Below are 24,497 nucleotides of genomic sequence, written 5' to 3' on the forward strand. Positions count from 1 at the left end.
TCCTGTTCTTGGCTGCCACTTCTAGGTTCCTGCACTCCTCTTCTTTCCAAGTTTTCAGTGCCCAGAGGAGACACTGAAAATCCTAGCCTCCCACACGCCCCCAGCCCGGTCTCTTGAGCGCCCCCTGACACTCCGCCCCTCTTCTCGCAGTGCTGCGATGCCTGGGAATCCCTGCCCGTGTGGTGACCACGTTTGCCTCAGCACAGGGCACCGGCGGGCGTCTGCTCGTAGATGAATACTATAATGAGGAGGGACTTCAGAATGGAGAAGGCCAGAGAGGCAGAATCTGGTGAGAAGCCCGAGGGAGATGAGGTTCCAGTCCAGGAAGGGCTCCAACCCTGCATGGCACACCTCTGCAGGAGCCCCACCCCCTTTGTGGCCCTGGCATGGAGAGTAGGCTTTCAAGACCCTTAGAGGTGGCGCTGATGGTCAGTGATGGTGTGCATGCCCCTTCCTCGGAGTGCTGCAGCCACTTTGACACAGTGACCTCCCATCCCACTGGAACAAAAACAGCTCTGCCAGGCTGCATTTCCAGAACCTCTTCAGCACTCCTTTTCTTTCCCACTTGAATTTTTCTCTTTGCTACATTCAGGATCTTCCAGACTTCCACAGAGTGCTGGATGACGCGGCCTGCCTTGCCCCAGGGTTATGATGGATGGCAGATTCTGCACCCAAGTGCTCCCAGTGGAGGTGGAGGTAAAGCCTAGGGTTGGGTCCAGGACCACGCAGGGCTGCACAGAGCTGAAGAAGTCCCCCGGAGAGGACTCAGGAGCAGCAGACAGTCCCAAGGGGGTCTCCATCCTCGAAAACAGTGGAAGCCTGAGGCATGACAGCAGCCAGCAGAAAGCTGACCTGATGCCAGTGGGCTCATGGGAATAGAGGTGCCTGCCATCCTGGCTACAAGGCTGTAGGTAGACAAGGCACCTTAGAGCCGCGGGTGAGGGAGTTGGGTCACAGTGAAGGGCAGAGGATCTTCAGATGGCACGTGGCTGTGCTGGGCCAGGGGCTTGCAGCAGGGGTTTCTGAGGTTCTGGACATGGATGAAGAGGGTATTGGGATAGGCTCAAGCCCAGAAAAGGAAGCTTCAGGACCCACAAAAAGATAGCTCTTCCTCAGGAACAGAAATGGCACAGAGCCTGGCACCTAGTAAGTGCTCAAGAAAGGTAGCCCTATTCCTGTCATATCCATAGTAAAGCTGGCTTGAGAGCTCCTCACGCTAAGTGTGACCCTCTGAGCTTCTGCCTGTCCAGTTCCTGAGAGGGCTTCTGCCAGGGGCCATGACCAAAAAGTTTTATCACTAAATAGTTGATTACTAAATAGTTTCACCTCTGTGGCTCTCTCAGCAACCCTGCCTAGTGCTCACCTCTGACCTTGGTCCTCGGGGAGGGAAAATAGGCTAGAGGATGGGGACTGAGGTTATGCAGTTCTGAACTGAGCAGAGGTCTAGGCGCGGCTCCCATGCTCACCAACCTTTCTCTCCCTCAGTCCGGGGGTTCTGTGATCTGGTGCCGGTCAGAGCAGTCAAGGAGGGGACGCTGGGGCTGACCCCAGCAGTGTCAGACCTTTTTGCTGCCATAAATGCTTCATGTGTGGTCTGGAAGTGCTGTGAGGATGGGACACTGGAGTTGACTGACTCCAACACCAAGTATGTTGGCAAGAACATCAGCACCAAGGGTGTGGGCAGTGACCGCTGCGAGGACATCACTCAGAACTACAAGTATCCTGAAGGTACGGGCCAGGGAAGGGCCCCAGGCTTCTCGGTACCTGGAACAGCAAGCGAGGGAAACGGATGGGCCTGGCAGATGCAGCCAGAAAGAGACTTGTCCTTTCCGCATCGTATAAAACAGGGTTTCTCAACCCCATTTGACACCATTGACATTTGGGCCCAGATATGTCTTTGTTGTACGGGCTGTGCACCCTAGGACATTTAGCAGCATTCCTGACCCTAAGAGGAAGTCTAAATTCTTTCACATAGGAAAATTCAGTTCCCTGCAAAACTGTCCTCAGAGACAGTGTTGACTTGTCCCCAACCTTGCTCTCTCATCATTCAAGGGGCAAATTCACAGCACTTGAAAAAGAACTTGGTCCTTGAGTGGTTTGGAAGAGACACACTGTATCGGTGGTGGATCTGCCTGACACAGACATTTTTGGGCTAAATATGGCTTTAGAGGCTTGCAGAGCTCTTGTGACTTTGGCATTTGAGCAGAAGTGGGTAAATGGTTTTGATTCCCAGGGTTTTATTAGAAGCATTTATACCAGCCAGGTAAAAGATCAGCTTTGTTTCTCCCCTTCACTAGGGTCTCTTCAGGAAAAAGAGGTGCTGGAGAGAGTCGAGAAAGAGAAAATGGACCATGGGAAAGACAACGGCATCTGTCCTCCCAGTCTCGAGACTGCCAATCCTCTGTACCTGCTCTTGAAAGCACCCAGCTCCCTACCCCTGAGAGGGGATGCCCAGATCTCAGTGACGCTGTTTAATCACAGTGAGCAGGAGAAGGCAGTGCAGCTGGCAATTGGGGTCCAGGCTGTGCACTACAACGGTGTCCTTGCTGCCAAGCTCTGGAGGAAGAAGCTGCACCTCATGCTCAGTGCCAACCTGGGTAACGCTCTATGGCCCCACCAGACACCCACACACACACGCGGCCCCTGCCTTGGGCAGGCAGCAGCCACAGGGCACCCCGCAGCCACAGGGCACCCCCTGCAGTCTCTAGAGACGGCTCTGAGCCCCTGCTGCTCACTCTCGTGTTCTCTCTAATTCGCTCATTCAACACATATTTATTGCGCCTGAAGCAGGAAAAAAACATGATGCCAACTGCAGTCAGATAAGTAAACAGACCCTTCATAGCAGTGTGAGAAGTGTTTGCTGAGTTTAACAGAGTACAGTGGCAGGAGAGCACCTCCCCCCAGGCTGGAGTAAGCTGCCCCCAAATAAATTGTACTGCACTGAATCTGGAAGGATGAGTAGAAAAGTAATGGCCAGAAAAGTAAGTCTCGGCATTCCAGATGGAAGGAGCAACATGTGCAAAGGGCCCTGCTCATCCCTGAGGTTCTTACTTAATTGGTCTGAGATGGGGGTCCAGGTATCATTTATTTCTTTTTTTTTTTTAAACACCCTGTGTTATTCTACGGTTAAGAGTCCCTGAACCAGAACGATTGTTTTTAAATTTTGCTGCACATTAGAATCAACTGGGGGAAGTTTGATGCTCAGCCTGCATCTCAGGCCGATTAAATCACAGATTCTATGGTGGGCTGGACGCAGTGGCTCATGCCTGTAGTCCCAGCACTTTGGGAGGCCGAAGTGGGCAGATCACCTGAGGTCAGGAGTTCAAGACCAGCCTGGGCAACATGGTGAAACCCCGACTTTACTAAAAATACAAAAATTAGCTAGGCTTGATAGCACACACCTGTAATCCCAGCTACTGGGGAGACTGAGGCAGGAGAATCGCTTGAACCCAGGAGGCAGAGGTTGCAGTGAGCCAAGATCATGCCACTGCACTCCAGCCTGGGTGACACAGTGACACTCCATCTCAAAAAGAAAAAAAATAAAAACTCCATGGTGGAACACATCAGAACTTTTAAAAACTGGAGTAATTCCGACGTACAGACAAATGTGAGAATCAGTTGACGAGAGCTTGTCTACAGCATTGCAACAGCCTTCTAACCAGTCACCTCACCTCCAGCCTCTGTATCGCTCTTCGCTTTCCAAGCATGGGAGGAGTGGAGTCAGGGGAGTGGCGTGAGCGCTGCACGGGGCCCAGGTGACACAGGGTCTTGTCTCTCTTGCTAAGAAGTTTGAGTTTTGTTCTCTGGGTAATGGAAAACTGGTGGAAGGTTTCAACCAGGGTAGTCAATGGAATCAGAAATTCATTTTAACAAGAAAGAACTTTTGGCAGAATGGAATGGAAGGGGTCATATAAGAAGAGTGCTTCTTAACCTTAGCTGCACATTGAGTCATCTGGGGAACTTTTTTTTTTCTTGGTGGGCGGGGGTGGGGGGCAGCCTTCTGAGCCAGAGTAGGTTCAGAGACTCCGATCATCTGGGGAACTTTTAAAAATACTGATGTCTGGGCTTCACCGCCAGAGTCTGATGTAACTGATTTGGGGTGTGGCCTGGCATTGGGGTTGTTTTATAGAGCTCCCCACTTGATTCTAACGTGCATCCAGTCTTGAGAACCACTAGATTGAAGATGAGAAGGTTGTGTAAATCATCAAGTCAAGAAATGAAGGCCAAACTAAGCTAGCAGCACTTAGAGTTAAAACATATTAAAGAGTTGAGATAGATGGGGCTTGTGAATGTGTGAGTGTGTATTTGTGTGTGGTGGGTGCTTCTGGTTTGGGTGAGTCACTAGAATACGAAAAATGGGGAGGAGCAGGTTTGGGGAGAAAAAGGATGGATTTGGTTGTGGCACATTGTGTCTGAAAGCCCGTGACACACCCAAGTGGAGCTGGCCAGTAGGTGGCAGGAAACCTTGGTAAGATAAAGTTCTGGGCTGGAGCTCAGACATGGAAATCCCAGCACGGGGGGCCAACAAAGAGTCAGGGCATAGATGAGCTCACGGCAATGGGGAGAGGACAGTGAGTAGACGAGAGGGTGAGGAGGGAACCCAGCAGCAGCAGCAGCATTTAGAGGGCGGTCAGGGGAAAAGCAGAGTAAGAGAGGTCAAACAGTCAAAGAAAGGGAGCACCCAGCAAGGTCAGCAGAAAGGGCACGAGGTGTCAAGGCTGAAAAGCACCATTAAGAGAGTGGACTTACAGAGAAGCTTCCTGGGCGTTAAGCCGATTGAGTTGGGAAGGTGAGACAAACTGTCTAGTCCTCCCTGGAGGCATGACAGGAAAAGGTGAGGCTGGGGAGTAGTCAGCCAGGGACACTGGGCAGAGGGAGAGAGCCGAACCTGCTTCTATGCTGAGGAAAATAAGCAGGCAAGAGGGAAAGAATGGAGCCTCAGGAGAGATGGGTTAAAATTGATAGTGCTATGCTTGGGGATATGAGACAACTAGAATAATTGTAGCTCACATCTATCAGGCACTTACTATTTGCCCAAAATGGTGTTAAGTAAGTGCTTTATATGCATCCTCTTATTAGCCCTCACAACCACGTTCTGAGGCAAGAACCATTGCTATCCGCACTTTACAGATGAGGAGATGAGACACAGAGAGGCTCGATAATTTACTCAGGGTTACACAGCTAGTGTGATGGGGTCAGGATGGGGCACAGATTTAGAAAGCAGAGGATTCAATTTAGGCAGGGGGGATACCTCATCCCCTGAGAAGTAGTGACAGTAGGAGTAGATATTTCTTCTGTAAGGTGACAGAGCGAGACCCTATCTCTAAAACAAAACAAAAACTCTACAAACAACACAAACCATCCCACTAGGAAGGCATTATTAGACAAGGACACTGAGGCCCAAACAGCTTAACTTGTTCCAGTTCACAGGGACCCTTCCCAACCCCACTGAGGTGGTCTGCCAAGAGCATTGTCGGGGGTGGTGATGGGGATGAGGGTGAGGAGTGAGGTCTTGAGTGAGTTCCAAGTGTACAATTGCTGGGGAAAATGGTGCATCTTTCTGGCCTCAGTGAGGCCCTGAGTCCTTTGCATTGTGCATGTAACTATGGCTGTTTCTGGGGTACACACACCTGTTGGCACTGACTCCACCTGTCATGTGTTTCAGAAAAGACAATAACCATCGGCCTATTCTTCTCCAATTTTGAGCGAAACCCACCCGAGAACACCTTCCTTAGACTCACCGCCATGGCAACACACTCGGAGTCCAGCCTTAGCTGCTTTGCTCAGGAAGACATTGCCATTTGTAGACCACACCTTGCCATCAAGGTAGGCACCAGTCCTCCCCTGAGTTGCCCTCATCTGCCACCACTCAGGTCCGCATTTCAGAAGGAATCCAAGCCCCTTCAGAGCAGATGACTGTGCTGCAGGATTACCAGAAAGTGCTACATTTAAGAGCTCCTTCCCTTGAAAGACATAGTTTCTTACATACCCTATTAAGGTTTAAATCTTCCAACTTCTTTAGTTAAGTAAAGGTTTCTAAAATTGGGGCCTTTCCAGTTGCTGCCTCCTACCTACAGGGATCATAATAGCCTATGTTTATTTAGCACCACATACACATGCCAGAGGATTTTCAGCTCCTTTATTTCTTTCTAAGCCCTGTGAGGTAGAACTGTTCCCATTATTCAGATGAAAAAACTGAGCCCTAGAGAGCAACATGCCCAAGATTATAAAAACAGGAAGTTCTAGAGGCTTATGGCTCTTGGTCCAGCCCTCTTTCCATGTGTCTACCGTGGCCAAAATGAATGAGATCTGATCCCTGCCCTCAAGCAGATTATAATTTAGTTAGGGAGACACAACATTTGATCTTCCAGATAAGTGCTTTAATAGATGCGCAAAGTTGCTATGGAATAAGTGAAGCAAAGGGGATTAATTCCAGCTAGTGAGTTTGGGGATGACCTTATGAAAGAGATGACATCTATGCTGGGCCTTGAAAAGTGGGTACCCTTTCAGTACAGAGGTAGGGGAAGGCCACCGAAGACAGAAGAAGACAGCAAATTGGTGCAATGGAAGGTAGCCTGAGGGGTGTGCTGGGGATGGAACAGTCCCTGACGGGGCTGGGATGTCACTTAGTCATGGGAAGAACAGGTGAGGTGGGAGAGGGGGCACACCGTGAAGAACGTTGAGTACAGTGTAAACTGAATTCCGAAGATGGTGGGAAACCCTCCAAGGGGTCTGCATAAAGGAGAGGCGACGTCGGAAATCATCAGTGATGGACTAAGGGTGGGAATAAATGCAGGAAGAGCAGGTAGAGCAGTAGAAGATGTCAGCTGTGAAGTTTGGGTCAGCTTGGCAGAGATGAGGAAACTTACTGAGGAGGGTCCAGGGGTACATGGGAGGAGAGAGTGACTGCGGCTGTGCCCTTGGCATCCACACTAGGTATTGCCTCTTCCCACAGATGCCAGAAAAAGCAGAGCAGTATCAACCCCTCACAGCCTCAGTCAGCATCCAGAACTCCCTAGATGCCCCCATGGAGGACTGTGTGATCTCCATCCTGGGAAGGGGACTCATTCACAGAGAGAGGAGCTACAGGTAAGCGATGGCAGGCTTCTCATCCTCCTGAAATGTCTCAATGGGTCAGAAAGGCAGGGCCCAAGAGAGAAACTCTCTCTTTGCCATGTCCGTGCAGACAGCAGATACCCCCAGAAACTGAACTAAAGGATTAGGGCTACCAAGTGGCTTCCCTCATCCTGGGACCACCAAATCTGCAGGAGGATGGGAGTGAGGCAGGCTGTGCGGGCCCCTTGGGCACCCCCCTCCCCTAGTTGCTGCCCTGATCCTGCAGGGAGAGCCTGGGTGTTGCTGTGAATGTAGGTGAGGGCATTAGGGCTGGGTATTGGAGAGTAATGAAGGGAGGACAGGCTATCTCTCATCGTGGTCAGAGGGCTACATTCTGGTAGTCACCACCACAATATACAATTTTGTTTAATTTATTCCCTTTTATTCCCATTTTCACCACCACTCTTCATATCCTTTTATTCGTACATGTAAAATGTGTACTGTTGCTTTCATGAGCTTGTGCTTTTAACTTATATAAATTTATATTTAATTGCTTTCTTACTTTTCACTCAGAACTATGTTAAGATTTATGCCCATATGTCTTCTGCTACATAATATTTCATCATGTACACCCACCACTTTCTACCACTCCACTCCACAGAGATGGGCACCCAGAGTACCTCCAACTCTCTGACACTGCAAGTAATGTTGCAGTGAACATCCTCACACAAGTCTTCTTTTTTTTTTTTTTTTTTTTTTTTGGAGACGGAGTCTCGCTCTGTCACCCAGGCTGGAGTGCAGTGGCGCAGTCTCGGCTCACTGCAAGCTCCGCCTCCCGGGTTCACGCCATTCTCCTGTCTCAGCCTCCCGAGTAGCTGGGACTACAGGCGCCTGCCACCACGCCCGGCTAATTTTTTTGTATTTTTAGTAGAGACGGGGTTTCACCGTGGTCTCGATCTCCTGACCTTGTGATCCGCCCGCCTCGGCCTCCCAAAGTGCTGGGATTACAAGCGTGAGCCACCGCGCCCGGCCCACAAGTCTTCTTATATACTTGTTTGAAAATTTGGTGGCTGGGTGCGGTGGCTCACGCCTGTAATCCCAGCACTTTGGGAGGCCGAGGCAGGTGCATCACGAGGTCAGGAGGATCGAGACCATCCCGGCTAACACGGTGAAACCCCGTCTCTACTAAAATTACAAAAAATTAGCCAGGCGCAGTGGTGGGCGCCTGTAGTCTCAGCTACTTGAGAGGCTGAGGCAGGAGAATGGCGTGAATCTGGGAGGCGGAGCTTGCAGTGAGCCGAGATCACGCCACTGCAGTCCGGCCCGGGCGAAAGAGCAAGACTCTGTCTCAAAAAAAAAAAAAAAAAAAAAAAGAAAAGAAAAGAAAACTTGGCCGGGCGCGGTGGCTCACGCTTGTAATCCCAGCACTTTGGGAGGCCAAGGCAGGTGGATCACGAGGTCAGGAGATCGAGACCACGGTGAAACCCCGTCTCTACTAAAAATACAAAAAAATTAGCCGGGCGTGGTGGCGGGCGCCTGCAGTCCCAGCTACTCCGAGAGTCTGAGGCAGGAGAATGGCGTGAACCTGGGAGGCGGAGCTTGCAGTGAGCCGAGATTGCGCCACTGCACTCCAGCCTGGGCGACAGAGCGAGACTCCGTCTCAAAAAAAAAAAAAAAAAAAAAAAGAAAACTTGGTGGAGTCTGGGGATATATATACCCAGGAATAGAATTGCTGGGTCATAGGATATGATGTGGTTTGACCAGGTACTGTCAGATTTGCAGAATGGCTGCAAGAGTCTCCACTCCCTCCAGCAGCACATGAGAATTTCTATATTCCTACCTCTCCTTCATTCCTGGCAATACCCAGCTATTAACATTTTCTTCCAGTCCAATAAAAGTGAAGTAATATCTTACTATTATTTTAATTGCAACTCTTCATGTTTGTTAGCCTTTTATGTTTTCTTCTCAGTAAGTAGTTTGTCTTTATTTGCCCACTTTTCTTTTGGTGTTTCTGCACTTCCTTCTTATTGATTTGTAGAAGTTTCCTGTATAGTCCAGGTATTAGTCGCTTGTTGGTTTTAGATGTTGCAAATATCTTCTTTCATTATGTCTACTGCATCCTTAGTTGAATAGACAGTATAAAGTTCAAGATACCTACTCCTACCCTCCCTGAGGTCCCTAGCAGGTGTGTGGGTTACTGAGCCACTGCCTCAGCCTCATGAAACTTAATGAGACATTCTTGCCAAGAAATCAAGAGGAGGGACTGTCAACATTTAACCAGACTTTTGTGGTCCCCCAAATCAGTTGTGGGGCAAAGCTCCCCAAAGGAAGTCTGTCACCAAAAGAAGGTTTATAGGCAGGCCAGGAGGTTGCTGACAAGGCTCCAAACACCACCTGCTGACATACTGACATCCTCTCAATAAGCCTGCTACATCCACTGTGCTTAGCAATAAGCAAGGGTTCCAAAGCTATAGCTCTTTGTATTAGTTTGTTTTCACGCTGCTGATAAAGACATACCCAAGGCTGGGAAGAATAAGAGGTTTAATTGGACTTACAGTTCCACATGACTGGGGAGGCCTCAGAATCATGGCGGGAGGCGAAAGGCATTTATAACATGGTGGTGGCAAGAGAAAATGAGGAAGAAGCAAAAGCGGAAACCCATGAGAAACCTATCGGATCTCATGAGACTTACTATCACAAGAATAGCATGGGAAAGACCAGCTCCCATAATTCAATTACCTCCCACTGGGTCCCTCCCATGAGGAATGGGAGATAGAACTCAAGTTGAGATTTGGGTGGGGACACAGCAAAATCATATCATTCCACCCCTGGCCCCTCCAAATCTCACGTCCTCACATTTCAAAACCAGTCATGCCTTCCCAACAGTTCCCCAAAGTCTTAACTCATTTCAGCATTAATCCAAAAGTCCACAATCCAAAGTCTCACCCAAGACAAGGCAAGTCCCTTCTGCCTATGAGCCTGTAAAATCAAAAGCAAGCTAGTTACTTCCTAGATGCAATGGGGGTACAGGTATTGGGTAAATACAGCCATTCCAAATGGAGAAATTGGCCAAAACAAAGGAGTTACAGGGCCCATGCAAGTCCAAAATCCAGCAGGGCAGTCAAATTTTAAAGCTCCAAAATGATCTCCTTTGACTCCAGGTCTCACATCCAGGTCACAGTAATGCAAGAGGTGGGTTCCCATGGTCTTGGGCAGCTCTGCCCCTGTGGCTTTGCAGGGTACAGTGTCCCTCCCAGTTGCTCTAACAGGCTGGTGTTGAGTGTCTGTGGCTTTTCCAGTCACACAGTGCAAGTTGTCAGTGGATCTACCATTCTGGGGTCTGGAGGACGGTGGCCCTCTTCTCACAGCTCCACTAGGCAGTGCCCCAGTAGGGACTCTGTGTTGGGGCTCTGACCCCACATTTGCCTTCTGCACTGCCCTAGCAGAGGTTCTCCATGAGAGCCCCGCCCTTGCAGCCAACTTTTGCCTGGGCCCCCAGGAATTTCCACAGATAGTCTGAAATCTAGGCGGAGGTTCCCAAACCTCAGTTCTTGACTTCTGTGCACCCCATAGGCTCAACACCATGTGGAAGCTGCCAAGGCTTGGGGCTTCCACCCTCTGAAGCCACAGCCCAAGTTGTGTGTTGGCCCCTTTGAGCCATGGCTGGAGTGGCTGGAACACAGGGCACCAAGTCCTTAGGCTGCATACAACACAAGAACGCTGGGCCTGGCCCACTAAACCACTTTTTCCTCCTGGGCCTCCAGGCCTGTGATGGGAGGGGCTGCCATGAAGTTCTCTGACATGGCCTGGAGACATTTTCCCCTTGATCTTCAGGATTAACATTAGGTTCCTTGTTACTTATGCAAATTTCTGCAGCCAGCTTGAATTTTTCCCCAGAAAATGGGTTTTTCTTTTCTATTGCATAGTCAGGCTGGAAATTTTCCAAACATTTATGCTCTGCTTCCCTTATAAAACTGAATGCCTTTAACAGCACCCAAGTCACATCTTGAATGCTTTGCTGCTTAGAAATTTCTTCCACCAGATACCCTAAATCATCTTTCTCAAGTTCAAAGTTCCACAAATCTCTAGGGCAGGGTCAAAATGCCACCAGTCTCTTTGCTAAAACATAACAAGAGTCACCTTTGCTCCAGTTCCTAACAAGTTCCTCATCTCCATCTGAGACAACCTCAGCCTGGATTTTATTGTCCATATTGCTATCAGCATTTTGGGCAAAGCCATGCAACAAGTCTCTAGGAAGCTCCAAGCTTTCCCACATTTTTATCTTCTTCTGAGCCCTTCAAGCTGCTCCAATCTCTGCCTGTTACCCAGTTCCAAAGTCACTTCCACATTTTCAGGTATCTTTTCAGCCATGCCCCACTCTACTCATACCAATTTACTGTATTGTTTGTTTTCATGTGGCTGATAAAGACATACCTGAGACTGTGAAGAAAAAGAAGTTTAATTGAACTTACAGTTCCACATGGCTGGGGAGGCCTCAGAATTGTGGCAGGAGGCAAAAGGCACTTCTAACAGGGTGGTGGCAAGAGAAAATGAGGAAGAAGCAAAAGCAGAAACCCCTGATAAGCCCATCAGATCTTATGAGACTTACTATCACAAGAATAGCACAGGAAAGACCAGCCCCCATGATTCAATTACCTCCCCCTGGGTCCCTTCCACAACTCATGGGAATTCTGGGAGATAGAATTCAAGTTGAGATTTGGGTGGGGACACAGCCAAACCATATCACTCTTCCAAACAAACTCCAATATGATTACCAGGAATTGAACCAGAAGGAAGTCACTGATGACAAAAGGAACAACAGATGTAGCTTGGAAGCCCTTAGGATGTATCTCTTCTCAACCATGCAGTTGCTCAGCATGGGGCAGCTCCTGTCTTCTATTCCTTTCTAAACACTTCCATTTTAATAGCAAGGTACTTAGATGTTTATTTCTGCATGGTCCACCTCTTCAAGCAAGGAAGGATCAAAGTCACTGGGACCAGCAGAGCAATGAACCTGGGACAGAACTAGCACCTGCCTTTTCCTTTATTTCAGATTCCGTTCAGTATGGCCTGAAAACACCATGTGTGCCAAGTTCCAGTTCACGCCGACACATGTGGGGCTCCAGAGACTCACTGTGGAAGTGGACTGCAACATGTTCCAGAACCTAACCAACTATAAAAGTGTCACCGTGGTAGCCCCTGAACTTTCAGCTTAAACTTCCAGCTCTATCACCACTTTCCTGCCAACCCTTGCTCTACAATCTAAACCAAACATGTGCTAGGAAGAGAAACTCTGCGTCTCAGTGTTTGTGTTGCTATAAAGGAACAACTGAGGCTGGGTAGTTTAAAAGAAAAGAGGTTTATTTGGCTCACGGCTCTGCAGGCTGTACAAGAAACAGTGAGGGCTTCAGGCTGCATCCACTCATGCAGGAAGATGAAGGGAGCCAACGTGAGCAGAGATCACAGGGCAAGAATGGGTCAGGGGACGGGGATAGGTGCCAGGTGCCAGCCTCATTTTAACAGCCAGCTCTGGGGTGGGGGAGGGACGTATAGCGTGAGAACTCACTATTACCCCACGGATGGAACCATGCCATTCATGAGGGATCCAAACACCTCCCATTAGGCCCCACCTCCAACACTGGGGATCAAATTTCAACATGAGGTTTGGCGGGTTGAATATCCAAACTACATCACTTTATCAGACAAATGAGTAGTCATTCAGGTTGAAAAGGTGCTCAGATACCTTTAAAGAGTACATTCAGATTGTTCAGGTTCAGGTTTTTCACAACCATTTTACTGCTCATTAATATTCATTAACTTACAGGTAAGGGAAAGGACCTAACACTTAAATCATTCTTATATTTCTGATGAAGTGGGATATTATCCCAAAATGGAATTTTTAGGTAATCTTAAAATTACATTTATCAAGCTGGGCTCAGTGGCTCACATCTGTAATCCCAGCACTTTGGGAGGCTGATGTGGGCAGATCACATGAAGTCAGGAGTTTGAGACCAGCCCGGCCAACATGGTGGAACCCCATCTCTACTAAAAATACAAAAATTAGCTGGGCATGGTGGTGTGCATCTGTAGTCCCAGCTACTTGGGAGGCTGAAGCCAGAGAATCACTTGAGAACCTGGGAGGCGGAGGTTGCAGTGAGCTGAGATTGTGCCACTGCACTCCAGCTTGGAGTACACAGCGAGACTCCATCTCAAAAAAAAAAAAAATTTACATTGATCAGTGCTTTCCCTGATTGTTATCCTTAAAGATCCAAACATGACTGAACAAAGTTATACAATAGGACCTGAGAGAATAATTCAACTATAGATAATGAATATAGAACTCTAATATAAAGCTTAAGTATCCCACAATTAAAGTCTGATGTTAATAACATGAATTTGGTCCAGTAGAGAAATATAAAAGTTAAATACATAAAAATAGGCTCTATATGAAAGGATAAAAGAACTAGACTCCTGTTGTACAAAGTTATTATTTTGTTTACATTATTTTGTTGCCTTGGCACTCTATCGGTTTGATTTTAGTTCCTTCCCTTTATGACACTTGTTAACAGTACAAAATGGCACTTCAAAACAGTAAATTAAAACTCATTTGGCTTAAGGAATTTCAACCCCAAGTATACATAAGTCACTCAAAGAATGACTGCTGTTGCTGATTATACCTAAAGAGAGCAGAAAGGCATATGTGATGAATTATACCTACAGAAGGAAGATGATGGGCATGAGAGGTGGCGGAGACCTGTAGGACATGCATAATGCCCTATTCAGCTCACCAGAATATACATCATTACAGGTTTACACTGCTTTCCAATATGCAGTCTTCTGGACTGACGTGAAAGTATAATTAAGTGGTGATGGTTTTGCAAAAGGATGAACTGAAAAGACCCTTAAAATTACATAAAATCTCTTATACACTAAAAAATTTTTGATTTATAAAAATTTGGTATTTACATTTGGGGACACACGTAACCGAGGACAACACAAGTATGTATAAGGAAAATAAATCTGTTCAATAAGGTGGGCAAACCTAACAAATGAGCTCAATGCCAATATATTTTAGAGACATGGAGTAATTTGTGACATTCAGAAGGACTTGCTGATAATAATATATAACATAACATGGTGAAATACTAAGATGAATTTTGGAGTAATCTTTTATAAATAAAGTGTTTTGTTCTAAATATACTTCTGATCAGAATCAGATTTCTAAACCTACAAACCCAAATGAAAGCAATGTTCTAGTCTCAATCCACTGTATTTCTGGTAAAAAGAAACTTTGGAAGGGCACTCATTTAATCACTGGCAAGTTAGCATTTTATTGAGACCATCAACATCTTTACAATGAAAACAACATACTTTACTGCAAAAAGAGAATAAGGCAGCTTTCCTAGGAATCTCTGAGAAATGACTCAGGAATGAGAAATCATGCAATTATTTTTCATATATAGCAGAGAAAAATATATTATACGCATATGGTTTATAAATAGGTGCCAATCTGGCCTAACCAACAATCTTTGGTAATAGTGTCTCTTGCTAAATATAGATAGGCACTCCCTTTCAATCCAGCAAGCATTCTAGCTCCATTTTAAAAGCAGACATCAGAGCCTGACCATGATGGTGAGAGAGGAAAAGAGTACAAATGAGTCATAATTCAAGTTCACTCTGAGTGAGTTCCTTGATTCTATTCATGCAATGATCAATGGCATTAATAAGTAAAGGAATCCAACTATCTTCTGGCTGAGGGGTCACATGACTTGCTCTGTGAATAGAATAGGAAAGAAATAAGTTAAACTTATTAGGATGTCAAGGGAAAACCTATCCTCAGGAGGGAGCACAGGGAAAACTAAAATTTTTTTAAAGGGAAGCTTCTTTGCAGAATCTCAGCTGCCCCACAACTGAAGTTGAAAGAAAATCCCACACCCACCCTTTCCCACTCCTTGAAATGGGGGCTAGGGAGTTGAGAATGTCTGGACAGGAGTTCCGTTTTACTCTCAAAAAGCTATCTGAGAAGACTTCATACTTACTTAGTAATTTCAAGTGCCTTCTTTAAAACAGATACAAGTTTCGCAGACTAGAAAAGAAACACAGAAGTAATTCACCCTGAGCCCTACCATAAAAAGGTGAGTTCAAACATTTTTAAAGACCCAAGTAATAAAAAAATTATTTAGAAAAAGGACCTGAAGGAAGTATGCAAAACTAAAAATGCTGATTAGGTTAGGGTGGCAGGATTACGGGTTCTTTTCTATTTAGCAAGATCTTGTTAATACTATTGCTATAACATTTTAATAAGATTTTTTAGATCTAAATTATTTTCAATTTAAAAAAGGATAGAAAAAGGAAAATGTAACCTGAATTGGTCCCAAATTCTGATAGCTCAAAATATAAAGCAGAAATGACTAAGGTTCCTTTTTTTTAAAAAAAAAAAAGCACATTAAGAATTTTAAGAACACCAATATAAGGATAAGATGGAGACGTTTAATATAAAATATCAATACATATAAGATGCATATGCAGTACACATTTTAAAATTGCTAGAGCAGATACTATGTTTGGGATAGCTGACTAGGCATATTGCTAAAAATGTTTATTTCTTAGGAAGTCAATTTTTTAAAAGTTAATGCCAAAAAAAGTTAATGCCCAAAAGGATCCTATTCTACTTCAAGGTGTTTGTACATCATGAAGACACATCTGATGAATCTAATTTCCATTATCCAATTTATCAAATATTACTAGAATTGATACATTCAATTGTAAAATATAAGCGATTTGGCAGTTTTACTGCTCTTTCCAATAACAGTAGAGAGAACAGAACTCTCTCTAGTAAAGGGCACAGAACTTCAAAGAATACAATAAAATCAGATTTTTTAAGAAAGTTGACTCTCCATAGTTAAATCACACAATGTGTTATGTGTTTGTATTAGAACAGAGTATGTTTCTGGAACACTTATTTCTGCTTCGACTAGAAATCAGAAACGTGTGACCTCAGCCAGCTACTTCATGAACAGCTGAAGTTCAATCTAATTGCTGCCTAGTCTAGAAATTAGAAACTTGTAACTTCAAGTTGAGAAGTTCCTAAATTACTGTGTAATTAAGCCTTTCTTTTCAAAGAAGCATTTTCTTTTTTTTTTTTTTGAGACAGAGTCTTGCTCTGTCGCCCAGGCTGGAGTGCAGTGGCGCGATCTCGGCTCACTGCAACCTCCACTTACCGGGTTCAAGCGATTCTCCTGCCTCAGCCTCCCAAGTAGCTGGGATTATAGGTGCATGATGCCCAGCTAATTTTTGTATTCTTAGTAGAGACAAGGTTTCGCCATGTTGGCCAGGCTGGTCTCAACTCCTGACCTCAGCTGATCCACCCGTCTCAGCCTCCCGGAGTGCTGGGATTACAGGTGTGAGCTACCACGCCCAGCCTTAAAGCATCATTTTCTAAGGCCTTTGGGCTTTTCTAAATGATTACCCAGGTGATTATGGAAGAGAGAACTACCAAAGCTCATGGCTATTATAATTCAACTTCAGTGCATATTTATCAACCCCAAACGCATGCAAGAACTGTGACATTACTGTTGTACTTCCATCCAAATGTGACTAATAAATATGTACCCTATAGCTTAGAGGAATACTAGTGATTAGTGAAATTCTGCCCATTAGGTCTGTAGCTATTCCCTCAAAGCCAGTACTTACATTGATTCGCACGGTCAGGTGACACATGGGTGGATATATGCTCAGAGCCAAATCATCCACACTAAGAGCAGAAAACAAAAGTAATCATTAACAAAAAAAGAAACGCAGCCAGGTTGTTTCTAGTACACAACTATGGATGTCAACACTGAGAAACTGTCCCAGAAATGCCTGTCGGTTTTTAAAATTGGGCAACTGGGCAACCAATACAGAATGAGTTCAGCCAGTCTTTATTGAAACACCCATACCCCATTTCAGTAGGAAGCTGGGGGGAAAAATTCCCTTGGTTCATAGTAGGGTGCATGATCGATTCAGTCAAAAATGTGAGGATGTGAAACCATCAGTTTAATAACTAATATAGGCAGGCAGGCTTCATCAGTGGAAGCTAAAATTAGAATAAAATATACCTTTACTAAAGTGAGCACCACTTTAAGTGATCAAATTTAGTACCACCAATAATGAGGCAAACCAACATCATGTGCCTCCCTAATATGATAAAATGAGACGTACAAAACACTTAATTACATGATATTCTTGCAAAAATGAGAACAATCATATGAATCCAGGTTGTTGCATATTTTACAAGACAACTGACCTGGTTTCTTTTTAAAATGTTGATTAAAAAAGACTACAAAGGATAGGAACTGTTCTAGATTTCAAGAGACTAAAGAGATGACAATTAAATGCAATGTGGGACCTTGACAGAACCCTGAATTTATATGACATTTTAGATAGAGACAACGGGGAAATCTGAATATGAGATAATACTATTATATTCAATGTCAAATTTCTTGGATGTGATAATAAGAGTAGGAATAAGAGTACTTCAGGAGATACATACTGAAGTATTTAGGGGTGAAATGTCATTGCTGTCTGCAATTTACTCTCAAAACATTCTGGAATAAATATGAAACAGTTATCTCTTGAGAAATAAACCAATATAGGAAAAAATATGAATAGGCGAATCTAATAGAAGGATGTAGGGGTGTTCACTGAAGGTACTTTTTAAACTTTCCTATAGGTTTGAAAAATTTCAAAATATAAAAAAACTGGGAAAACCTTGAGGTGACAGCACAAATTGAGATCAGAACGCTGCTGCTCAGATGTTTCAAGTGGGGATCCCGCTTACCTAGGGCTGATTTCATCAGAAATATCCACAATGTCGTCCAGCTGTGCCACCTGATCCTTCTTCCCATTCTCTGCCACTAAGATCCGAATTTTCTTCAGGCAGGCTTTGGATGCTCTCACCAGCGCAAGGCATGGGATTATGAGCTCTTGATCGTCCTCTGACCAATACAAGTCCTGATTGCTTGGAAACCCCAACACATCATCCTCATCATTGTGGTTGTCAGAGTTGTTCTCAGTATCACTCAAGAGGCCAGAGTAAGGGTCGCATTCTTCCACAGCCTAAGACATACCATGATGTATGTGAATGCAAAACAAAAAAAGGGCCTATTATTATACTTTTACCACCATGTCTTAGTTGTCCAAAAATCTTAGCCAGCCACTTCACTAAGGGCTACAGAGTTGAATCACTTCATAAACCCTGTTCTTGCTCTCCTTGTCCAGTAAGGGAACACAGAGGAGTGGTACTAAATCAAACACTAACAAGCAGTGGGAGATGGAAGACAGAGGACAGTAGTGAGAATGGGACCTATCTGGTCAATGCTCAGGAAATCTCTCTTTATAATTAATTCTCATCTACTAGTCAAGGAGTTGCCTTCCAATGATGGAGGTCCCCTCACCCGCTCCATTTCTTCATGTGCATCCTTCACAAAATCCACATTCTTGGTCAGCATTAAAAGAGCTGCAGCTTTGTTATCTATGAGTGAAAAATCAGAAGCACTAGAATTAGAGGAGAAATCCAACAATTTTCTTAAGACTGCAAGGAACAATCACATTGTTCCTATTGATGGGAGTGCCAAGAACGGTTGACAAGGGTGGGGGTTTAATAAAAAATTCTCACTACATCCCCTGGTATCTAGATAGGGGTTTAAAAAGCTTATATTTTATTCATAAGAAGAAATAAAATGGTCACATGATGTTTATCATCATGGTCCTCTTGGACAACCACTGTTTTGGCCTAGCTGTCTCTACCTCATAACTGCTTCAGTGTGCTCCATAATACTACTCTTGGGGTAGGACTAGGAAAACAAACCATACTTGTTCAAGAAGAGACAGAGCCACAGCAAGGGGGAGTGGAATTTAGAAGTATGATAATTAGAGAATGACAAAAAGTATTAATAGCTACCTATTAATTTTGGTAATAAAATATATATATTTCACTAGACTGTTTATATAAATTCAAATACATACATGTTACAAAGCTGGAAGCTAGACGTAAGAGGTCTCTTTGCTTTGGCCAGCAGACACGGCCCACTGCCCACGTTCACTCACCTCTTGGTATCTGAGGCATCTGCTGGCATGCAACCCAGACACTGTTGTAGGAAATAAGGTCATTGTTCTCAGGGCTGGGGAAAGAAATCAGTAAGGATATATTAATAACCTAGGTTCCTGTCTCCTAAAAAGCTCCTTCCTGCTGGTCATTACTCTCAGCTGTCAATAACTTTGCTGTTGAAATGAGCTTTTCCCCTCTGAGGCAAGGAACCCCAATAACTGATAACCTAAACTGTGGCATCACTACCTCTGAGTTGGAGTGATGGAAAGTACTTCCATGAGCTGAGCCATGCCATCCACGATGTCCAGGGTGGCGCCCCGTACCAGCTTTCTCAGGGTGATCCCTGTGGCCAAACCCAAAGAATAAGCAGCCTGGTGTTCTTTTCAGAAGCACCATCTGCTTTCCTGAGTCTAAGCATTACAGAACTATAAGGTAATGTACACCCACATGCTTTAACCTACATGCTAACACAAAACCCAGGTCTTACTTATATCCCCATGGCATTTTCTTGCCCCTCCTGCCATTCCTTAGTGTTTTCTTCAAAAGAGATCTGGAACAAAATCTTTCTGTGACACCATGTATTCATTCATTAAGGACCGTGATCTCTTAACAACTGTAGATGAAACACTTGAAGTTTAAGCCACTTGAGTAACCCTGAAGATCCATGACATGTATTCGGTTATAATTTTGGCATGATTATAATCAATGCATGATTCTACAGGTAGGGCTGGAGGCCATTTAACCTATGAAGATGTTCAGAAATAGGGTGAGATATAATATGGGTGGAGGAAAGTAAGGATGGCCTGAGCCTGCATATGGGGCTGAGAGCCAGCCAGTATCTGTGGTGTTAAAATGTGTTGAAGAGGGAGAAGCCTGTGAGAATTAAAAGCCTTACGAGTCAGGCAAGGCAGGGGAGATGGGAAGTCATAGGAGCAAAGCATCTGTATCTTAGAACAATGGCTTGTTTATATAAGTCACTTACATTACAAAATTATCCTTGACTGTATTTTATGGGAGAAAGTTACATGTTCAAGTTGGGTAAAGGTAAAAGTCACAGGACATAATCCACAATATTAGCAAAGATCTACACGATAAATGCAACACTTATGTGGCTTACCCCGATCCTTTGGAAGCAAATAGTACACTGCAATAAATGCCTTGATGGCAGCATGGACTTGTTCACAGAACTTCCGGGTTTCCTATGAAAGGAAACAGATTAGATCAAAGTGGTGAACCCTTCTACTGTGGAATAGAGCAGATATTTCTTTTCTTTTTCTTTTCTTTCTTTTTCTTTCTTTTTTTTTGAGACAGAGTCTCACTCTGTCACCCAGGCTGGAGTGCAATGGCGCAATCTTGGCTCACTGCAACCTCCACCTCCCAGGTTCAAGCAATTCTCCTGCCTCAGCCTCCCAAGTAGCTGGGATTACAGGCACCCGCCACCACACCCAGCTAATTTTTTGTATTTTTAGTACAGATGGGGTTTTGCCACGTTGGCCACACTGGTCTGGAACTCCTGACCTCAGGTGATCCACCTCCCTTGGCCTCCGAAAGTGCTGAGATTACAGGTGTAAGCCACTGCGCCCGGCCTAGGGCAGATATTTCTACAGCATCATCAAACATTTTCTGAAGTCCTGGTATGAAGGCAGGCCTTCTACTATACTCATCACATACCAGACAGGAGTTAGCTACACAGTAGACATCGGGCTGACAACTCAATATACCATTAAGAAACAGCAGGAAAAAACTTATTCCTGATACTCTGTATCCCAAGATATTCATGATATCTTAGACCAGGAGCTGGCAAACTGTGGTCCTCAGGCCAACTCAGGCCCCACTGCCTGTTTCTGGAAATGAAGTGTGTTGGGACACAGCCATACTCATTGGTTTAAATGTCTCTGGTTGTGTTTGCTCTATAAGGGCAGAGTTGGGTAGTTGGTTACAAAATCTAAAATATTTACTAACTGGCCCTTTACAGAAAAAAGAGGGAGAGAGAGAGACAGACAGACAGACCAACTGACAGACCACGGTTATTAAACCATTAACCAGGTCTCTCTCTTTTTTAACAGAATCACAATATGTAACTAAAGGTAACTAGCATGGACTCGACAATACTCCATGTTAACTATTTTCCTTCTAGATGGTCACTGGCTTTCTCATCTTCCTTGTCCTCAATTTTCTGTTAAATTCTAAGTCAATACTATACAAATGTGGTCCAGGTTGGAGCCAGTCTACAAACTGTGACCAGTCAGGGATGAGATAAGGACAGTGACTGAGAGGGTTCAGAAACTTTTATGGCAATTTGACATTTACTCAACATCCAAGCACAAACTTTTATTAAAGTATCATTCCATACAGATTGGAATTTAAAAAACAACAACAACAACAAAAAAAACCAACAACCACCCATCTTTTAGTAGGACTAAAGTGGTGAGATCTCAAGGCAATGATGATTCATGTGTATGTATGTGTGTATATACACACATATATACATATATGTATTTATTTGAATATTTGTATATACTTGAATATTTGTATATATTTCAAATAAATCCAAATTCTAACTTTTCATCTATGAGTGAAACTACTGTCCTGAGCATGTATAGAAAATCAGTTCCATGCTGCCTCCTTGTGGTATCTTACTTGCAGTGAGTTTTAGCAGCAAGTCCTCAGTGCATTAGAAAGAAAGGGGTTAGCAGATAAGAAAAATAAGGTAATATTAACTACTCTTTTTGAAATAAGTCTATTTTCTATGAATCTTTCGAAGCGCTCTCATGCAATTCATCTCTTGTTTCCTCATCACAAATCTCAAAGTAGGCCAGGCATGGTGGCTCACGCCTGTAATCCCAACACTTTGGGAGGCCAAGGCAGGCGGATCACTTGAGGTCAGGAGTTTGAGACTAGCCTGCCCAACATGGTGAAACCCCGTCTCAACTAAAAATACAAATATTAGCCAGGCGTGGTGGCGGGTGCCTGTAATCCCAGCTACTCAAGAGGCTGAGGCAGGAGAACTGCTTGAACCTGGTAGGCAGAAGATGCAGTGAGCCCAGACTGTGCCACTGCACTCCAACCTGAGTGACAGAGACTCTGTCTCAAAAAAAAAAAAAAAAAAAAAAAAAAATCTCAAAGGTATGTAGGAGGAGAGAGTTTATCACTGTAGGTATATGCAGCAGAAGATATTTATATCCTTCCCAAACACCTATATATGTAGACTGAGAAATTAAAACTATTGACTATGAAAATCAAATACGGCAATGAATTTGCCATTTTAAAAGAATCTTACTCCCATATTAAGGATACACAGCTCTAGAAAAACTGAGCATAGAGCATACGTGGTCATAGCCAACATGTTTACTTTCATTAGTTTTATAATAAAGGAATATTTAAAATGCATAAATCTTCGTTCTAGCAATTCTACTTCTGGGAATTTTTTCTACCGATATACACACATACACAGAATTAGGTAATTCATCACGACACTGTTTGCAGTAATTCTAAGTTGGAAACAGCTTAAATGTCCACATAGAGTATGGTTAAATTATGTTTATACCTACCCTATTGAATACCATGCAGTCATTACAAAGAATTGAACAACTTTATAGTTACTGCTAAGAGTTGATTTCTAAGCTCAATTGTTAATTTCTTTAAAGGAAGGTCCAGAACAGTGTTTATGTATCATTTGTGTAAAAAGAAGCTGACACATACAGATAAATGTATATGAATGTATATATGCACAGAATATATGTGGAATAATGCAAAAGGAACTGGGGGAGACAAAAACGAGAAAGTGGGTGGAAAGATAAACTTAACACACTTAACTTTGATATCTGTTGAATTTTGTACTATCGACATATGTTACTGATTAAATATAAAAAATAATATAAAAAGGGTATTATGTAGTGTAACAGAATAGGTATAGCTTAGACATCAGATGGACCTTGATTTAAATTCTAGCTCCCCTGCTTTTTTTTTAATCTTAACCTGAGCTTCTGAGCCTTCTTGCTCATCTGTCAGATGGCCATCAAGTATGTGAAAACACTCAGCAAATAAAAAGTGCTTAAAAAATTATCAGAAGGGAAACAACCAGGGTAAACTTCAGACTGAACCAATATTTATAAGACCTGCCTATTCCGCGCCAGGAACTGCACTTGGCAATTCGGTCTTCACAACAATCCTGTGAAGTAAAAACGGTAACCTCACTGGACAGATGAAGAAAATAAATCTCCTGGCGTGCGTGTAAAAGGTGGAAAGAAAATTAGAGGATTCCTAAGGTGTAACTCGGCAGCCCAAGGATTCCACGAAAGTGAAGCCCACCTGTGGAGACGGCAGTGGAAGCTGAGAGAAGACTGCGGTCAGAGTCGTGGCTTCCCTTGACACTGTCATAGCTGCCTCATCTGGGGGGTGGCCGAAGAGGAGGCAGGTGCCAATACGTTAGTGCTGCACGGACTTGGGAGATTTCCCTTACCGACCGAGGCTTCTCAAAAACACCTCCCGAATGTCGAGGTCAGAATTCTATTTCACCATCTCAGGTGCTAAGGTGGGTAAGGTGCCTCACAGGAAGGATGCAGCGGGGGAGGGCAGTCCCCTCCCTGGGGGACAGCGGGAGGGAAAGGGGTCGGGACGCTGGAGGAACTGAGACAAGGGGAGCCCGGAAGGAGGCGCACTCACTGAGTTTTCTCCAGAACGTTTCTCGATTAAACTCCTCGGTGGTCTCCTGGGCTTCGCCGACTTGTGGGTGTGGCGTGTGGGGGTCGAACGGTGGCGAATGGAAAAGCTGAGGTAAGCGGAGCCACTTCCCTCGCCCAAGCCCGGCTCCCCGCCGCCGCCCCAGCCCGCCCTCTCCGCGACCCCGAGCCCGGCCTCTCCACGACCCCGACCCGCCCCTGCCGTCGCCCGTTCTAACTCCATCAGCTCACCCCGCACTCGAGGCAAGAGCAACCGCAGCTCCTCCGCCAAGTGCCGGAGCTGCTCCAAAGGCGGAGCCAGGGTGAGGACTGCGGCTGCAGGTGCAGTTGCGCTCGCCATCTCAGTCGCTTGCCGAAGGCCGCAAACACAGGCCTCTGCCGCCACTGCCGGAGCCGCACTGCGACAGCCGCTCCACTTCCGGGCCACAGCGTCAAGGGCTCGTTTCCGGCAACAAGCCGCCCAGCCCCGTCCCAGAGGCCCTGCCCTGCCTCCTCCCGCCACGAGGCCCGGCCCCGTCCCCAGAGGTCCAGCACCACCCATCCCATTATCAGAGACCAGGCCTGGCCCCGTCTCCTCCCGCCCCGCCCTGTCCCTAGAGGTCCAGCACCAACCATCCCATTCTCAGAGGCCAGGCCAGGCCACGCCTTCTCTCGTCCCTTAGGCCAGGCTA

The 24,497-nt window shown here is 45.1% G+C and overlaps 2 protein-coding genes across 8 annotated transcripts in view; one reads left to right on the plus strand and one right to left on the minus strand.

The window, feature by feature from the left end:
* The window catches only part of EPB42 (erythrocyte membrane protein band 4.2), a 28,271-nt gene extending 15,739 nt beyond the window's left edge, over positions 1-12,532 (plus strand). For all 6 annotated transcript variants that reach the window (XM_055278917.2, XM_055278918.2, XM_055278919.2 and 3 more), the window contains 7 exons: positions 151-289; positions 593-696; positions 1,486-1,728; positions 2,298-2,597; positions 5,666-5,826; positions 6,956-7,089; positions 12,110-12,532. In XM_055278917.2, coding sequence (XP_055134892.2) covers positions 151-289; positions 593-696; positions 1,486-1,728; positions 2,298-2,597; positions 5,666-5,826; positions 6,956-7,089; positions 12,110-12,272 — 1,244 coding nt within the window. In that variant the 3' untranslated portion in view covers positions 12,273-12,532. The remainder of the gene's footprint in view (positions 1-150; positions 290-592; positions 697-1,485; positions 1,729-2,297; positions 2,598-5,665; positions 5,827-6,955; positions 7,090-12,109) is intronic.
* Positions 12,533-14,362: 1,830 nt separating this feature from the next.
* CCNDBP1 (cyclin D1 binding protein 1) lies at positions 14,363-24,392 on the minus strand. 2 transcript variants are annotated; one of them, XM_055278931.2, is made up of 11 exons: positions 24,058-24,392; positions 23,810-23,869; positions 23,456-23,535; positions 20,262-20,343; positions 19,391-19,487; positions 19,144-19,217; positions 18,492-18,568; positions 17,876-18,153; positions 16,750-16,810; positions 15,096-15,142; positions 14,363-14,830 (listed from the first exon to the last, which is right to left on the minus strand). In XM_055278931.2, the coding sequence occupies exons 1-11, from the start codon at positions 24,365-24,367 to the stop codon at positions 14,716-14,718; spliced, it is 1,281 nt and encodes a 426-aa protein (XP_055134906.2). In that variant the 5' UTR covers positions 24,368-24,392; the 3' UTR covers positions 14,363-14,715. The 2 variants fall into 2 exon arrangements, with proteins under 2 accessions (XP_055134906.2, XP_055134907.1); XM_055278932.2 differs by lacking the exon at positions 23,456-23,535 and having other exon boundaries at positions 24,058-24,262.
* Positions 24,393-24,497: the final 105 nt, after the last annotated feature.

This window comes from Symphalangus syndactylus, chromosome 5, assembly GCF_028878055.3.
Source record: "Symphalangus syndactylus isolate Jambi chromosome 5, NHGRI_mSymSyn1-v2.1_pri, whole genome shotgun sequence".
NCBI classification, from domain to species: domain Eukaryota; kingdom Metazoa; phylum Chordata; class Mammalia; order Primates; family Hylobatidae; genus Symphalangus; species Symphalangus syndactylus.

Bases quoted from the DNA above. Each gene is read 5' to 3' on its own strand.
- CCNDBP1 (XM_055278931.2), bottom strand. From the start codon at position 24,367: ATGGGTGGTGCTGGACCTCTGGGGACGGGGCCGGGCCTCGTGGCGGGA. The intron at 19,488-20,261 runs GTAAGCCACATA...GTTTGGCCACAG, and splicing joins TTTGCTTCCAAAGGATCGGG to GGATCACCCTGAGAAAGCTG. The intron at 14,831-15,095 runs GTAAGTATGAAG...TTCTATTCACAG, and splicing joins AAGGCACTTGAAATTACTAA to AGCAAGTCATGTGACCCCTC.